The sequence below is a fragment of the Anser cygnoides genome, chromosome 12 (assembly GCF_040182565.1).
Source record: "Anser cygnoides isolate HZ-2024a breed goose chromosome 12, Taihu_goose_T2T_genome, whole genome shotgun sequence".
In the NCBI taxonomy this organism is placed as follows: domain Eukaryota; kingdom Metazoa; phylum Chordata; class Aves; order Anseriformes; family Anatidae; genus Anser; species Anser cygnoides.
This window is the reverse complement of record NC_089884.1, coordinates 10,713,678-10,732,768: the sequence shown is the minus strand read 5'-3', so window position 1 is coordinate 10,732,768 and position 19,091 is coordinate 10,713,678. Positions and strand designations below refer to the sequence as shown.

Sequence of the window (19,091 nt, the reverse complement as noted above, 5' to 3'; positions counted from 1 at the left end):
CTCTACTAAGCAAAGCTCACACATACATAAGCCTGCACATTGTGCCTTTACAAGGCATTGGAGCACGCACAAATTCACAACTATAAAGCCACCGCATGAGTTGCATGGCATTTTTCCTCCTATGAGAGGAAACACATGCACAAGGAGTAAATTGGATGGAGAAGCAGAGCTTTCAGCAACTGAAGTTCCACCCAGTAAACAACCCATTCCTCAGGCCTTACTAGAAAGAGCTTAAAGCAAAGTAAAAATTTCAGTGGGACTGCATACGAAGGGTAAGAACCTAGGCAATAATAAACCCAGATAAATACAATGCATCAGCAAAGCAGAGGTGAAGGAGGAAAAGGGATACCAAAGCAATGTTTTAATACTGTCAGAATTTCACCAATAAACTCCCTCCTCATTACAATATCATCACGTTAACAGATGGCAAAACATTAACCAAACAAGGGGGTGTTGAGAACTGCTAGAAAGAGCAACACAGGAGGCTTTACAAGATACCAGCAGATGTTCCTGACTTTGTCAAAAAAAAATACAATCACCTATATATCCAAAAGGAATTTCACTATCTAACAGGAAGATTAAAAGGCATCCAGTTAGGTTTAACAAGAAACAGCATTAATGGGCTCGCTGGTATCACAGGCAGTCTCCAGCATGTATTCTGACAACCTTAATGCTAGTCCCTTTCCACATGTTTCTAGATTTCTGTTTATCCTTCGAAGGACAGAAGTGCCTGCGTACATGTAAACTTCTTTTCCTTGTTCCATTTGATATAGCACAGATAAATATGGATATAAAAAATACAGCAGATGGATATAAAAAAAATATATCAGAATTTAACAGAAATTGAACTGAAGATCGAGACTCAGGCTGATCTGACTGAAAAAAGTTGCAGGGCTGCAACTGAGGTCCCATGCTGGAGAACAACAAAACAGCAGAGTCCACATGCATGATACTGGATGCAGGACACTGGGTGTTAGATATTGACTTCCCAAGGTCACAAACAGCTTAGGCAGAAGCAGGAAAACTACGAGCAACATACAGACTGCTGGGTTTAAGAAATCAGAAATAAATTGTTGAGGAGACTCTCACAGTTCTTCCTAATAAAGGCCAAACTCTCAACAAACTCGTCTATTTTATAGGCTGTCTCACGGCTCCTGCTCAGCTGTTCCCATCACATGCATTCCCCAAAGAAAAGACCTTTAAGCTTTCTATAAATTCTATCTCAAGAGGCAGCATCTTGATTTGATATTTAAAAGATATTATCAAGAGCTACCCGAAAAAACAAAATCACAGAAAACTTGCAAGGTGGTAACCTTTGCTTTATTTCTTTCTGCAAATAAAATTCTTTGGCTTGGAGAAGGACTCTGTACTAGGCACAGAAAAAGCTGTAACAAAGGAAATTTTTATATACTGAAATCCCAAAATGATTTCCCATGGCATAATACTGTTGACAAATGCTCATAAGAAATCTCTCCTTGCAACAAAGGACACAATTACACTGGTTAAGAGGGTAAGTATAATTTCGAGGTCACTATATAGTAACAGTGTTCCACTTCGTGTTATACACCAGTGGAAATTCATGCTTCTTAACTTAGAAAGTTACACATTGCATCTGTCAATAGCAGATGTTCTGCTTTCACTTTGGAAGCACACCTATTTTGGAAGGAAAAGCAGCAGTATTTTATGTCCCACACCTAGAAGCATTACAGCAAGGTCCGAAACGTGTGCAGCATGCCCCATAGCTCCCATATTAATTGGTAACAGCATGAAAGGAAGAAGTACCTATGTTTACAGCAGTGTTAAATGACCTGAACAGCTCTAAGAGGGTGACAATATTCCTCTCCTCTAACTTGTAAAGGAAGGAAAACCACAGAGAAATTAAAGGAATTTGCCAAAACAACTCATAGGACACAAAGAACCTATCCATGCAAACAGTCTCCGATCCACTGCATCACACCACCCTAAGACAAAAAAGCACCTGGCATCTCCTAGGAGCAGGGTCGAGGAGAAGAGCTCCAGCACGTACACAGGCAAAGGGGTACACAGCAAGTATAACACAGCCTGTCTGTTTTTCACCCACATTTAGCTCTTAAGATGCATTAATATTCATTACACTTTTCCCTACCCTACTTTACAAAACACTTGTTTTTTTCCCCTTTGTACGTTTCTCCTGACATAGCACAATGCAGACAATACTCTTCCAGAGTCCTGCCTCAAACACTGAAAGTGAGTGTGCTGGGGCAGACACAGCAAAGGTCCTAGCAAACACAAAACCTAAAGAAAACAGTTAACAGCAACAGCTGAGAACGCAATTTTACAAGTGCAAGAACAGAGGCCGCGCTGTAGATACTTCACTTGAGGGTTTTTTGCATCCTGCAGTGCCTCCTCGAATCCTGGCCCACGAGAAGCAAAGAGCTTTGCACTCCAACCAGGCAGCTGCGCAGCAGAAGACAGAGCGGAGGTGCAGAGCCTTGTTGGAGCACTGCTGGAAAATCCCCACAGGCATTGCTTTTGCTGCAGCTTGCTTTCCTACCAGCAGCATCTGAATCCTTGGAGGAAAAACAGATGGCATGCCTGATCAAAGAAAACTTGGATTCTCTGATATTTCAAAATGTTATCAGGAATTTATACCACTGAACTCAATACTCCTGCTAGCGCATTAAATAAAGTATAAAATAAGAAATGCCTGGTGTGGGTTACCAACATTTCCCCTCTTACCACAGGCATGAAACGTGCACAGGCAAGATTTAACTTTCCTCATGCTGTGGTTTAAAGCCACATCTAAAAACTCTGGTGCAGCATTATTAAGCAGATTTACTTCGGGTCCATTCTATTTCTCAACACACCTAAATGAAAAAGAGCAGAGGACAAAAAAGCACTTCAACACTGCCTGAGTTGCCAAATTGTGCATCCAGTCAAAGGTGCATGCTGGTGTGACTGCAAATCAATGGACTGATATGACTTATTTTTTTTTTAATGTTGTCAGCAAGAAACACAAAGAAAGTTAAGCATCTAAAAAGCAAAGATTTATACAAATAATCACTGAAGTAAACATGATAGGAACAGTACACATTTGTCCTGGATTAACGAAGCTTGTGGGCAACTGCAACACTGAGACAACTAAAGTGATAATTTGAGAAGTCAGAGCACTAGAGCAGCACTATTTAGAGAAAAATAATCATCAGTGAAGTGGCAAGCACAATTCAGACAGTAATTAGTCTACAGAAGTATTTTTTTTATCCACAGAGTAATACCATAATAAATGAATAGAAAACAAGAAACAGGAATCACCATACCATGGAGAGAAACAGAATCTTGGAAAAGATGCAGCATGGGGAATTACACAAATCATTCTCGTCAATCAAAAGCAACGAGCTTTACTGGACAGAGTTTCAAAAGGACTGAATGAAGGGTAAAGCAACAGATGTACTACCAGAATAATAGTAAAATATTTGATAGATATCTCTCTGAAGAATCTTACTCTCCAAAATCAACTCAAATTGGCTTGGGCATGAACACTATGATGTGACCTGGACTTGAAAGACCTAAAGCAGAAAATAAAAAATAAATAAAAAGATGAGCTTTTCAAGGGCTGGGAAACCCTCCAGCTACCACACTGAGAAGTGCTGTATCAATTTAGACCGATGTTCTCAGAAGTTAAAGTGATAAACAGCAACAGACTGCAAGTCTTGATTAGTGGGATACTGCAAAGACTGAAATTAGTTCTGATGGTATTCAGAAGCAGAAGCAGGACTGAATATGTTCATGAGATCCACAGATGGTATTTGCAGGTGGTAACAAACTTTGCAGATAAATTGCAATTGCTAGTTGGTACAAAACAGTAATAAGATGACCTAAAGTGATTAAAAAACAAATTTTATTATTTTTTTGAACAACAAAATAAAAATTCAGTGGGTAAGGGAACAGGATAAATGTTGGGAAAGGACTGAACTGATACACATGGCAAAGGAAAACATCAAGTATATTTTACCTTAAAGGAAAAACTGCCAGACAAAGTATCAGGGGATGACATGCCAGATAGTTCAGAAGGTAAAATTAAGACCCTCCTAAGAGTATATTACCTGGATACACAGCTCCAGAGCACCTTACAGAGAAAGGGGCCTACAAGTACAGCATCATTAAAACTTCTAGAGAGTGTCCTTCATTCCTGCAAAATCTGCGTCAAGAATGATTAAGGTGATTTACAGTTTGTCCCCTACAGCACCCACATACACCCCTCTACCTGTCAGGGGTTGTCTCAAATCTCAGCTTGCTGAGAGCGGGCTTAGTACAGACCTTGCTTTCTTGAAGCCAAACCTTGGGCCAATCAATGCACCAGCCTCAGCTGCCATGACGCAGCTGGATAAGCATACCATGCTGTACATAAACTTAACGCTCAGTTATTCAAAATACAAATGCCACAAAAATTCACCTATCCTCATAAAGGAGAAAGAGAAAGTGACTTCTTTGCATCTAAGCTTCTAATTTTCATGACCACATATAGTCTATAGGAAAAAATTGACACATGGAGCCTTAAAACTTTTTTTACATAAATTCTTGGGAAAAAGTATATACATAATTTTGCACCATTTTCAAAGGGCAGTACAATTTGATAGCTTTGCTGAAATCTGACAAGTTTAATCACCAAAACCAAGGTTTGTTTTTAGTTATAATCTACTTTGAAAATGTTGACAATATTTGAGAAGCTTCCTCATTAGGTCACTGAGAAATCTTCACATTTGTAAGGCATTTCATTGTGCTTTACTGTAGCTCCAAAGTGCCACACCAAGGTTATACTTCACCAATACAGATAGCTTCCAATCAGCTTCATGGGAAAATATTACTTACATCAGATGCAACGTTAATGTTGTTACACTTACCAATTAGCCATCAGGGCTTGAAAGAAAACAAAGGAAACTGCTTATAAATATTGCTCATTTAATATGTATTTCTAAAGTTAGAGAATGAAAGTGTTAAATATTTTTGTTTTCCATTAAAAACATTCTTTATGGGGCAAGGCAATTAAGTTATTTTGGCATCCACTCCACATAAAGCAGCTGCTGTACAGTATGTTTTACTTTATAAAATATCTTTAATCAGCACACTGACTAGTTCTGTCATTTATAATTAAGGAGGTAAATGGCAGGTGCAGCAATAATTAGTGAAATTGAAGTCTCTGTGCAAGACATACAGTCATACCAGCTTAATGCTTCCTAGGAATAAAAACAATTGCTAACAGCTTTGCACCACAAACTTGACTAGGTGAGACTGTGCAGGAAAAGAGGGGCATTCATAACACAGTTACGCTTCTGAAGCCTTTACAATTTTCTATTATCATATTCATTTCTTAAACTCTTCCTCCAAAAGTAAGAATAGAAAAAAAAAATTCAGAAGAGCAAAAGCTTATCCTCTGAGCCATCTCATGAAAGTCTTTGTTTCTGCCTTACAAATAACTGGAGGGGTAGTGGGTAGAGTTAAAAAAAAATCAAATGTGCAAAATGGTTCTTTTAGTTGTTGGCTGGAGAAAATTTAAAAACAGACTGAGTGTTGTTCCTTCTCAACATGGAAGTAGGACCACCAGTCAAACAAATATCCTCATAACAATTCTGCAATTCCCTGTTTTTTTTTTAAGGGGCTGCCTTTTTTTTTTTTTTTTGAGAACATTCATTGTCTAAATTGTGAGTTTAGTTAAATCTCTCCTCCCTTTTAAATCTGCAGAGGTTATTTTTAGCTTGAAGGACTTCTAAAAATAGCTCTACAGCTATTTACAAATTTTTAGAGCATACACATACGGACAGAAGTCCTACAAGATGAGTAACATTCCCAAACAAGTGCTAGTTCCCATCACCACCGGTACTACAGGATACTGGCAGATAGCAGCCCAGGATGGTGCAGTCCTCTTCTCTGTGTTCACCATCAGGTGAGCTGGTAAGAGCTCCTACTCTCATCAGCATGCAAAATCACCCCTTACTTACAGAAGCAAGTGCAACTGGCAAGTTAAAAATAATTCTAGTGTTCGTGGTCTCTGTTGTAAACTAATAGCCTATTCATCTCCAACCAAATGCTCTCACTGGCACTTCACTAGTTTTGGCCAACCTAACACTGCAATTTGAAAGAAGCAAAGTAGTCCCACTTTTGCACTATTTAATGGCAAAAAGGTTAACCTTTCTGACTGCCATATTACCTAAGTGATGTCTTTGATGGAGCCCAAAGGTACGTCCTTCAAAAGTGGAAGCACGCCGGAACATTACACAGGACTTTTAGTAATACAGTAGGAGAAAAGAGCCTTCTGCACTTATTTTAACAGAATCTGCATATTTCTGACTAACTCAAGTAGCAGATTCCCACATCTGTCTTAAATAGAGGGCAATATAAATAGCAGACAAATCAACCTCATGCTGTACTATGAACTAGAAGACCAGCTATAGACCTCACTAAAATACCAACCTTGCAAATATCATACAAGGGATTGCATAGATCTGTGCTTCATCAATGTCAAACGAACGTTTCTTTGATGGGCAGATCATACCTTCCACATGCACAGAAAAATGCACTTCCAAGGCAAACTATAGTAGGTAAACAGAGGATGGAAAGCAAATTGTTTTTCTTTCAGTGCTACTTTTGACTTAAAATTGACTCTTTTGGGAAGGAACACAATCCCTAGCTGTGTGCAGTACCCCCCGCCAACTAACTTATGAAGCAGAACTGCTGCTGCCTCACAAATGAGTTATTCCTCTATCCTTCTGACAAGCAGGAGAAGTACATGGCCAGGGCTGACAGAAAAGAAAACAAGATCCAAACAGAGGGATGCAGGAAGGGTAAGGAGGAGAATTTAGAAAACAAAGACACTGCAATAAAGGCAATTGCTTCATTATATTCCACAAGAAAAGACACAATGGCAATAAACCATTTTTACCCAGACCTGTAATTCTGTAAATGAACCAATAATGAGTGTTGCACAACAAATCAAAAAGGCTACCATATATAAACAACACCATTTTGTTTAAAAATATAAAATGACACAGTGGAATTTCAGTAATATTATAAAGACTTTCCAGATTAGGTATGATCTGCATGGGTATGAAACAGATGATTTGAACTAGCAGAAAAGAACCTAGGAGGAGGAAAAGCTTTGTCTGTAAACGCGAACAACCTCCACTAGGGAACAGAGTTTACAGGACATATGGGAGTTAAACAGCAGCTACCCTCCCATACAGGTGCAGCACTCAGCTGAAGTATTTCAGAGAGCAGTATTTGCATTTTAAAGTGATCATAAACAATTTAAGTTCCAAGACAGGTCTAAGGGAGTGATATTCATATAAACGCTCTGAGAAGGCAGCAGCCATGCCCTACCATATGGTCTAACAGTTCAGCATATGGGATTGGTTGCAATTGTTTTCCTTTTCCCAAAATTAGCATTAAAATATAAGTGATAGCTTCAATTAGAAACTAAGCAACCTGGGCTTAAAATATTAAATTAGAAGTAATCCAATATTCTGAGACCATGTGGACACCAAAAAAAATTTACAGCTTGTTGAACAGTATAAATACTATTAAGATTGAAAAAGGAAACGTGCACATAAATAAATTAATCCCTTCACTACTATAGCACTGAGCAATATTTACTACCTATGTGGATAGAAAAAGAGATGTTTATAGCATACTCACAGAACAGAATTAAAATCACATTCCCCAGTCAGATGGTTCTTTTAAAAAAAATAAAGTATCAAAGGCTAAACTACCTCTTCCCACTCAAAAAGTCTCATTAGCTGAGAAGGCTGCAACCTGGTAAAGCAGCTTGAAAAAGTCTACTAAATAGCTTGTTCTGATTTAACAGAAGATTTCTACTTTTCTTTATTGTTCAGCTTCCTTTCATGGATACCAGGAGATTCATAGGTTTCAATTGGACACGTATTCTCTCCAGAATGGTGGTGGATCATTTGATGTCACCTGATCAATACCAACTGATCACATTTTGCATCACTGCATAGACATATCACTACAGTTCACACCAAATGATTTGGAGGCATCTGATTAAAATCAGGTAATATTTCAGCTTTTCAGACAATTGCATTAAATACCCAGATACATCTTAACACAGTTAAAAGATATGTCTTACTTTCCCATCCAAACTGCATAACTTTCAGGGAGTTGTGGAACAAAAATCATGGATCTTCCAGTATCAACATCTACTGCTCCAAAGCAGCCTGCTTCAGTTACTCCAAAAGTCCAGTGAAAGTAAGATTCCTAGGTTAAGACAAAATATATTCTTAAAAGTAAACCCTCATTTCTACCAACTCTAAAAATACACTACACTACATACTGAAAGAGATCTATTTTGTTTCGGGAAGTAAAGGAAGTGGTTTAGGTTTAAAGCTTTTCAGACTGATTAGTGTTAGGTTTTAATAAATTCTTCTGCTGGCAACTGGAAATAACCAGAGATAATAAGCTACTATAAGAAATAAAAAACAGTCAACTCAGCATAATAATACACATTCTTCCAGTCTAGAATTAGGGAATGTAGTATCAGGAAGAAATAATCATGTCACATGAGACAAGGCAAAAGTAGAGTGCAGATTCACTGGGTTGGTCCTGAAGTGAAGACTCGGTCTCCCAGAGAGAAAAAGGAAGCTTCAACAGCTCTTAGCCAAGAGTTATTTTAAAAACAAACATGCAAACAACAAAATACCAAAAAATACAAAGATGAATATTGGTAAGGACAGGCATTCACTCTGATACCCTGAAACATTCATCTCTAAACGCAGACCAATAACTACATCAAGATGCACACTATCTAGACAGGAATTTATTGGTTTTGTTTCTTCAAAATGTAAAACTGCTCAATTAAATTCATAAAACAAAATGAATTTGTACTAATAATGTGTTCATCATGACATTAACAAGTCATTAAGTCCTCTCTGTGACAGGAGAACATGTGAGTATTTAAGGAAGTGTCTAATCTGAGAAGACATTGTAAATTCTGAGATACATCCTGGTATGTGGAATACACTATCTATAAACAGTGAATATACTTTAAATACACTTTTCTATGAATTAATTTGGTTTAGGTCATTGTAACATGTTTCATTACAGAAAGAAGGTTTTTTTTTTGGTGACAATCAAGACTGAAAAAAATATGACATATTCAGTTGCTGCCTTTAATATTATGTTAAATGATGATGTTCATTTTGTTAAATGTTGTTGTTAAACAATTGGTAAGAACTGGTTTAGGCCCTTTAAGCCACATGAGCCCACACAGGAAAGCACTGATAGAATAAGAGTAACCAGAGCTGAAGAGGCAATGATGTAACAAAGAAATCAATTTATTTCAGTGAAGCAAAGCAACAGACACATCTGAGATAAAGGAAGAATAATTAAAAATGGTTTAAAAATTCATGCAGTTAGAGGTGGTTACTTAATTTGATTTGAAGCTCTGATTCAACCCTTACCTGGCGAAACACGATACCAGTATCAGTGCAATATCTCTGGGTTTCTTCTCCACCCTGCAGCAGAACAATTGAGTTCTTCTGGACATCCTTATTCTGTCTCAGGCGATCACACAGCCGTCTTCTATTCAAGGCAAAGAGTGCTACAGGCACTTTCAGGGTCTCATTCCCCAGCCAAAAAGAAGGTCTAGAAGAGATTTTTTTTAATTGGCAGTTAATGGAAGACAGACAGTGGGTGGCACAATTCAGACACACAGTGCTTGTTACTTTAGTAGAAAAAAGTAAGTTTAATGCAACTCAACAAACAAGACACTTATCACTCCAGGGGAAGAGATGCTGCATACAACCAGTGCTCTCTGGCTACAATTAGACATTGCTCACACTAGTACCAAAGGAAAAAGATGGCAACAGCGGATACAACTGGCTGGAGCTATGGCCCACAGCATATCACATTACCTTTCTCTATGTAAAGTAACATGAAAAGTAGACGCAGACAGCAGTGACAGCCTAATTCTGCTGAATAAAGGCAAAACAAGAGGGAAGAAAGTGAGTTCTGCATTACTGAAAACTGAAGTGAAAGGCTACACTGTCTGGCAAAACTTCATCAAGGCCCTCTGGGAAGCAAGCGCTGGAGTAGCTGACACAGGGACCTCAGAGAGAAGATAGCAGTCAGCAGGCATGGGGTGAGTTCCCCACGCTCGCGCAGTATCTGTGAATGTGCTGTATCTGTACATACGTTTACTCTTGCACGCACAGAAGCAGCTTCAGTGAGCGAGTGAGCTCATACATACGTCCAATGGGAGCATGCCCCAGGTATCAGCGACCTCCTGCCGTACAGCACTACCTCGCTCTGGCAGCACAACCTGGGCCCAGAGCCTACGAAGTTCCTCTAAGATTGTACTCAACAGAGGCTGTCTGGAGAACGTAGTTTAAAGGTAAACAGCTTGTTTTTAAAATAAAAGGTTTATTAAGTAACTAAGGTGTTTAAAATACTACAAAAATATATTACTGATTCATTCACGTTTGTTATAGGTCCACACTTGCACATTTTGTAGCTTAACTATAGGAGCAGCCTAGGGCTTGGTGCAGGATGTTTTTTTTAATTGGACAAGGAGAAAATCTAAGAGTATTCCCTTTTTTTTTTCCCTTCCTTCATGTTTAACATAACAGAGTTGTACTTTGAAGCTTCAGTGTTACAGATGAACACTATTTTATCAATAAAACCTATGCTTTAAGTCCAATTTGCTCCTCCATCTCTGCTTCTCTCAGTTTATTGAAGACATTCTTCTGAATGGCTGGACAGTCGTTTTTTTATCAGATAATGCTTCTGGATGAGATGATAGAAAGCTACAATTAAACTGTTAGTGTGCTAAAATGACAGACCGGACTTAACCTTAGAGATGCAGAGCTCCATACCTTAATTACTATATAGTTTTCAGAGGCAATCTGAAAAGTAACCTTTGATTTATAGCTGCATGAAATAATCTCCTGAAAGGCTTTATCAGCATCAGAAATGTAAACCTTATAATTTCATACTGCAGACACAGCATAAAAGAGCTAATAAAATATTTTATTTTACTTGTTTATAACTACTTTATATAACAGTGTAAGTAATTTTAGAAGGTGAAAGATTGCTCTTACTAATCCAATTTTCAAACTGTCTGCCTAGGAGTTCAGCTGATGGTGCACAAAACCCAAATGTATTTATTTTTATTACTTCCCCCACACACCTGATAACCCAGCAACATGGCAGGCGATAATTACAAGGGCTGCAGACTACCTATTGAGGCACATTAGCATAGCATGGAAGCACAGCATAAGCTTTCATTTTGGAATACCCTGGCCTCTTGGAAGAATGAAGCGAGTTCAAACAATCCTAGCAAAAACTACTGAAAATTTAAAATCAGATAGTACACCTTAAACAAATTAAGGGCAAGACTTTTCAGGTGCAAAGCGGTGGCTCAGCAACTTGGCACTGCAGAAGATGTTGAAAACTGTTATCCAAGCAAGCTCATCCCCTGGAGTATCTCCATGCAGGGGACTGGAAATCAGATGCTCACCTTACTGCAAATATAAAAGGAATGAGAGAACATAATCTGATACCCTTATGCCATAGGTTACTCTCAGATCTTTTTATCTGCTAATAAGAAAATAAAACCAAAAAAAGGGCGGAGGTTATAGCACAATCTTTTTTATGTTTTGCTTCAGAAGACAGAACAAAAGACACTTCCACTGTAATTTTACTGTCTTCACAGGTTTTTTTGCTCTGGAAAAAAAACAGGCTCTGACCTCCCTCCTCCGCTAGGCGTACGCCTACAACCCAGAGCTGATACGACACTGCTACACACACGCATTTTCATCTCTGATAAGTTTACTGTTAATGCTTTTACTGCACTTAAAACCTTCAACAACCAAAATGAGACTAAAGGAGAAATAATGTCAGGCAGGAATTCTTACTCGTAGTCTCCCTGAACCACTTCAAAACTATCTTTTAGTGTGATCTTAACACTCAGGCTGAAATGCTTTACGATGTAAAATTATCGCTCTTCTGCACATTTTAGCTAACCCCATGGCAAAAAAGGGAGTTTTCCTTGTATGTATATACCAGATCCTACTCTCCCTGCTTAAGTTTGATGCCACAACGTTAATCATTTGATTGTATACAGTTGTTTTAGATTTGCACAGTTTTGTCACAGGCACGGCCTTGGTCTCTATCTTAAGGTTGCAGTAACAATCACAATTGCTGCATGTGTCAGATCCCACAGCAAGGTTTGAAGGACACAGGAGGGCTGGGCTGAACATCCTTGCAAATACTGCTTAGCAGCTGGGGTTCTCTGCTCATATGTGAATTAAAGCCTTGGATTGTACAGACTTGCCAGGCAACAGGTCTACTTTCACAAGTGAGAATCTGTAGAGAAAAGCATGTGGCTTTCAGGGAAGAACAGACTAAGACGTTTGCTTCCTCCAAGTCTTCCTTCCTGCATCCACTTGGACACCAAACCAATGGCAACCTCACTAAACGGGTGGAATAACACCACAGTAAGACACCCAAAGGTGTGCTGCTTTGCTCTGCCTGCAGAGGTTGACTCATTCTGTACGCGTGGCCCTAGCACCAGCTTTCCACAATTTATGCAGAGAGTTTTGTCAGACACTAGCACCTACACAGGTGTTTAAGTCTAAAGAAAAAGAGCACAGCTACATACCTGCTTTTCTATTGCCAGCAGTGATTTGGAAAGAGAACTCTCTCACTAGTCAAGATCACAGTAAATGTCTTCAAACACGGGACTGGCTGTGTAACCACCCTCGGTTGTGACCATTGCTCTATTGGCAAGCCATACACAACAGGTAAGTAGGTTACTACCAGCCTATTCTTTTTTTCTCTATTTCTTCCAGTCCAGCCATTTCAAAATGCTGTGTCTATGCAGTATAGCCATGATAATTATTTAGCACTTCAGTTTCAAATATAATTCACTGCAATGTCACATACAGTAAATTGAGTGGGTGCACGTATATGACTGCCTAACGTGTATCAATCCTGGAAATACACACACAATTGGATCAACACAAAGCTCTCTGTGAATTCGCCACCTAACAATACTATCACAAAGTTCCTTCTCAAGAAGGAACTGGAAGCATTCAGTTTTGGTCTGTGATCTCTGATCACTCACCTACTTTACATCACACAAGACATAAAAATACCAGAACTTGGCTAGCTCCGATACCCTGGCTGCTCCTTTGAGGTCTGATTCTTCCATTAGCACAGGGAGCCTGGAGTCTACAGCCACAAACTCAACTCAGAACTGTAACACAGAACTATATATATGATAATTTGTAATGAAGAGTATTTAAAGTAAGCACTGCTTTGTGGCACATACATCTTTGAACCTATGCAAACTTCCGCAAATAAGCAATAGTCAGTGTTAGAAATGGCTACTTGCAAGACCAGGAGAGGACACTTGAAGTTCAGCTTCCTCATTTTACTACCCTGGTACCAGAACTCGGCCATTACTCAGTCTGGAAAGGCCTCCCACAGCAGCTGGCAGTTTCCCTGCTGCCTGTCACATACAATTTTTATGATCATTTAGGCCTAAGCCCACACAAGAGTTCTTTTATTTTACCATACTCAAAGTAAAGTGTACCTAAGAACATTAAACTGCATCTGTTTCTTTAAAGGATATTTTTCTTGCGCTTGGAAATGTCCATTTTCAAGGTTTATTTCAGAATTTTTATATTTTCAGAGAGATACTTTGTTATGGTATGATCCATCTAATGTTTGGTTTTGTTTTGATGTAACAACCAGGAATTCCATTTTATGTCTGTTTTTGAGCACCTCTGGTTTTCAGAAGAAAATTTCTGGTCTGTCACATCTGTTCTACCAAGGCCATGAAGACAGGATCCAGATTTTAATAAAGCTAAGAAACTCTGAAACTATTCTTCCAGAAGTTATCTGTTAGCTGGGCCTTATTTATTTGTTTTGAGCAACAGACAGAATCATCACCATCAGCTTGAGTTCTAGCCAATTTTTGATGCTGTTTCCACAGCACATCAAGAGGCCTACACTAACAGCAGCACTAGCAACTATGCTATGCAAGGGAAACAGTGAAAGCAACTGCTGCCTTTATGGCACAAACTGGACGTGTCCCTCACTGCCAGCTAAGCACTTCTTGTAACTACCTCAGCAGTTTTAAGTCGCTGTCCCGTCCCATATCCTATCCGCTCCTTCACTTGTGGCGTAGCTTCGCTATCAGCTGGACCTGGCAAGGAATGTCAGCGCTAGGACCTGTCACAAACTCTCCAAGCACTGGAAAAACGGCAGAGTTCGGCCGTAAAAAAAAAGAATCGAGCCCTTGTGCTACCAGCCTGTGCCTGCCCGCCTGCATCACCTCCCAACAGACGGGGCAGGGAGGCTCTATGAGTGCAGCCAGCAAGGACCGGGCACCGCCGCGACCCGCGGCACCCCCGACGGCTCTGCCGCAACACACGGGCTGCTGTCACCCAGGGCTGTCGCGACAGGCGACAGGCTGCACCGCGAGCCGCCCGGAGCCGCCGCCGCCATCTCCACCATCATCCCGCCGCCACCCCCGACCCCCAGGGCCCCCCCGCGGCTCCTCCCCGCCGCCCTCGCCCCGGCAGGGCCGGGCCACCACAGGGGGTGCGGGCGGGCGGCCGAGGCTTGGCGCCGGTACCGCGGCCGCGGAGCGGAGCGGAGCTTACCCCGCCGCGGCCATGTTGCCTCGCCGCCCTCCGCCCGTCACGTGGCGGCGGGGCCGGGCCGCAGGCCGGGCGGGCTGCTCGGCGCAGGGGCGGGGAACGGGGAGCCGGGGAGGGACGGGGTCGGAGGGAGCGTGAAGGGGAGCGAGGCGCTGTGGAGTGACAGAAACTGGAAAAACAAATATTAAAAAAATAAAAAAATGCAGGTGGTACGGTCCTCTCTAGTCTCAGGGTGCTGCTGCCTGGAGCACAAGTCCTGTGAGGAGCGGCTGAGGGAACTGGGGGTGTTTGGTCTGGAGAAGAGGAGGCTCAGGGGAGACCTCATTGCTCTCTGCAGCTACCTACAAGTCAGCTGTGGGGAGCTGAGGGTCGGCCTCTTCTCACACATAACTAGCAATAGGACTAGAGGGAATGGCCTCAAGTTGTGGCAGGGGAAGTCTAGGTTAGAAATGAGGAGACATTTCTTCTCAGAAAGAGCAGTCAGGCATTGGGACGGGTTGCCCAGCAGGTGGTGGCATCACTGTCACTGGGGGTGTTCAAGGAAAGGTTGGACGTGGTGCTTACGGACATGGTTCGGTGGTGTATGGGCTGCTGCAGGGAAAGTTGACTCCATCCCAGCCAGACCCAGTACGCATTGGTAGTAGGGTGATGGTTGGACCGGATGATCTTGAAGGTCTTTTCCAACCTTAACGATTCTGTGATTCTATAATAAACAATTGCTGACTAGTGATCACGTGAAGAACTGTGACATTCCTGAATCCCTTAACACAGTGTGATTCGTTTACTTTTCTTCAAATTAGCTGTTTCATTTTTTTCATATTAATAGAAAAAGACACTCACATACTATTTTACATATTTTTCATATTCAGTGTCAAAATAGGTGAGAAGTTTCATTTATTATCTGTGTAGAGTTAGTCCCAAACCTATTTTGCTTAGGTACAGCTATTGGTTGGAGTGAGTCCCAGCACTGGCAGTGGACATGGCCCTGAGTACCTGCTCATCTGAGCAGGACCCCATATAGCAGCAGCACTTGGATCTGTGCTGGACTATGTCTCTGCACGGGAAGAAATCCATCACTATCACCTCCTTCCCTGCCATTTCACTGTGCATCTATAAAATGGATCCGTATCTGTGGATGCCAAGGTAGTATTGCAATGCTGAATGTATTATTGACCAAATCATGCCCAATGTTCACAAAGATTAGCAGCACTTCTCCAACACCAGCCTGGCTCTGCAGCAGCATGGCTGCCTAGTCAGGCTCTGCTCTTCTGTCTCTTTGCGAAGCACTTGGCGTGGAAACAGTCCTTCCAAAGTGCTTTACCCAAATACTTTGCTGTATCACAATACTTTCTTCTGATATCAATGTCAGACCTATAGTGAAAAGGCATTGCTCATCAGCAGTAGAGCGATAACTCAAAATTGTGTTTCTCCTTGCAAAGAGTGAAGGGCAGCGGTATGCAAGAGAAGCTGCCAGCTCAGACTAGTACTTATCACTATTTTACTGAGGCACAGTCCAGCTATGGAAAGTATTCAGGTCGCACAGCAGAACTCTTCTCTCTCGTTCTTTATCCAGTAGTTTATGCTTCTGAGTATTTTCTTTTGCTGTGCACGGCAGTTATTGACCATGTATCAGCCCTAGCATTGGCTCTAGCACATGAATTGTTGGTTCCTTGTTGAAGCAAGAACAAACCAACTCAGGTTCTGAAGAAATCGGTGTGGATAGAAGCAAAAGTCAGCTCAGTGTACCAAATACCAAAGGACTGGTATTGGCTGCAGTGGACCATGCTGATGATTGTTGTTAAACACCTCAAATCCAAGTCAAAACACCTTCAAAACACTTCCTAAAAGCAAGCAGAAAGCATCTCATGCAGGGATTAGAGCACCATGGCATGATAAATTAATTTTTTGAGCAACTGTAAACTCATTTGTGAAAGCAAGCAATCCCTTTAAAAGGTCCTATTTCCAGCTTTTACCTCTGGAAACTGATTGTTTTAACTGGTGCTTCTTATAAAAGAAAATAATACATGAGGTGACGCTTACAAAACTACCTCAGCATTTTCAGACACAACTGCAACTTGAGGCCATTCCCTCTAGTCCTACCACTAGTTATCGGCAAGAAGAGGCTGACAAAAGTCAAGAAGTATGAAGGTTGCAGATGAAGTTAATGTTTGTTATAACAAAATTGTGCAGTATTATTAAGAAATGTGCATAATTAAATGCCTTTTTGATGGTCAAATTTGGGGAGAAAACTGCAACTGCTCCACAGCTGGTTCTGAAGTGGTGTGTGAAAGCTGAAGGGCAATCAAAGGGAAAGACTGATTTCAGAAAGTCTGGAGAGGAGCATACATATTAAGAAAACTGGAAGTCACCTAGTCATCCTCAAGCTCTTTATATTTTTTTACCCAAGGGTCACATTTGCTACAAAATATATAATTCAAGAATCTGAAATTTCTTCCCTGGACTGCTCATTTGACAATAGAAAAATACTTTTTGGGGGCCCAGATTAACAGACCAATACCCTCTTTAGACATTCTTATTGATAAGCTGTTGAGTTGCATGGGACTTCCTCCTGTTTACTCAAAGAATGAAAACGTTTTTTAATGTAAACTGGAGTAAAATATTGCAGTGCTTTGAGTCCCTAGTGATGATGCTTTCTGCTTAGACTTGAGCAGAGTTAGTGGGAGGAGGCAGGGAAGCTCACTTTGCCTTTCTTTCTTTTCCTGTCACAAGTATAGAGAAAAAAAATCTTCGGTATACTCTTCCAAATACTGTTATTAATGGCTTCTGACATTCTTGCCCTCCTTAGAGAAAAGGTCTCCTGTCTTGTAGTATCTGTTCTCTAAAACAGGTTTTCTGGGTCTCTTACTCCAGTTTATTTTAATTTCCTCATCTCTTACCCTTGTCATTTTAACCTCTTTCCAAAAACAATTGATGAGAGTTAGAAGAGTTACCTGCGTTGTATTAAATCTCAGAAGAAACTAAGACTCTATTTCTTCATTCCAAAGGGAAAAAACAAAAACAAAATAACAAAAAAACACTACTTTATGTTGTTTATTACCTAAGACATCCTGTTCTTGTGTCTCAGGACTTGAATGAGTGAAATTCCTGCAATATATGCAAATTAAACTCATTTGCAAGATGGCTATACAGGTAGCCAGTTGAAATCCCAACCACAGAAATTATACTGGCAGCCAAACTGAAGGCACAACCAGCTTTATTGCACACACAGGTGATTCTGATTTTCTCTTTGCACTGCATTCGACTCTGCAACTGAGATAATGCAACCTTAATATCTTAGAGACTAGTTTAGAGCATTTCCCTCTATAACAAGATTCAGCCATTACTGACACTTACCTCCCAATAGCATTTACCTCCATGGTAAAGATCATCCTCTCTCAAGTTGAAGGCCTGATTTTGCATTTTTGGTGTCTTCAAAATTGCCATTGTAGCAGTTTGGGTGTACAAGAGCTCCAACACTGGAACATGTAGTTGGATTTAGCACTGGCCAGATTTTTGAGGTAAATCTGCCTGGTAGTCATATCAAAGGCATGGTGGGGGTTCTCTCTTCAACTGTTATTCAAACACTGAGTAGAACAATGTACTTCTTAAATAGGGACAATTCAGATCTGCGGAATGAGACAAAGCAAAGCAAAAAAAGAGTTGAACATGAGCATGCCCTGGTCCATCGTCTCCTTGCATAGGTGATGGGGGAGGAACAGCTGCTCTGCTCTGAGTCCAGGCAGCATCTTTCTGAATTACATAAAGCTGCAGAGTCCCCAAGGATCACTAGGAAAATTTCCTCTCCCTCACCTCTGAGACTCAGCTGTGCGTCTCCTCCCAGCTCCTGAGCAGTTTGCACTCCACGCTGCTCCTCTCTTTCTTCTGCACACTCTGCACTCCTGCATCTGCCACTCTGAAACCAGCACTGATAAATTGGTACCAGGATTTTTCATTTTTCTGTGAATTGTTCTTCATTCCTGTGTATTTTAAGTTTTTATTCTGCTGTCCAGGCAGAATAAATCTTAGAGTTCACCTTATTGTCTCAGCAGTGTCAATGTGTGCATTCATAGCTTCAGTTACCCTGTATGAAAAGGGTAACTGAATCTTTGTCCCTTCAAAGTAACAGACTGAAGAAAAGCATCTGCCTTTGGCATTTTCATCATGAAACAATGTTGAGTAGATTTTCCCTCAAGCACTAAATGTATACTACTGTATTGATTTTTTTGGGGATCTTGAAATAAAAGTGTGATTTTCCCAAAGCCTGCTTGAACTAAATTATTATAAAAGACAAGAAAGGTAAAGCATTATACTGCCTCATTACTCTCCCCATTGACTTTCACTTCATTGTAAGAAAATCTACTATGATCAAAATGCACCCATCAAGGTTTGGAGACTCTAAGGTAACTTCTCAGTCTGTTAACTGCTTTTTATAAA

General features: G+C 40.6%; 1 protein-coding gene across 4 annotated transcripts in view; it reads right to left on the bottom strand.

Annotated features, from left to right (window-relative positions):
- The window catches only part of PEPD (peptidase D), a 139,305-nt gene extending 121,084 nt beyond the window's left edge, over positions 1–18,221 (bottom strand). The window contains exons 1-3 of one of the 4 annotated variants that reach the window (XM_048068809.2): positions 14,661–14,799; positions 9,450–9,633; positions 8,120–8,247 (exon numbers count right to left, since the gene is read on the bottom strand). In XM_048068809.2, the coding sequence (XP_047924766.1) occupies positions 8,120–8,247; positions 9,450–9,633; positions 14,661–14,674 (326 nt within the window). In that variant the 5' untranslated portion in view covers positions 14,675–14,799. Of the gene's footprint in view, positions 1–8,119; positions 8,248–9,449; positions 9,634–14,120; positions 14,168–14,660; positions 14,800–18,011 lie in introns of those variants that run through there. The other 3 variants (XM_013176591.3, XM_067004197.1, XM_067004196.1) reach the window with 3 other exon arrangements.
- Between the last annotated feature and the right edge of the window lie 870 nt (positions 18,222–19,091).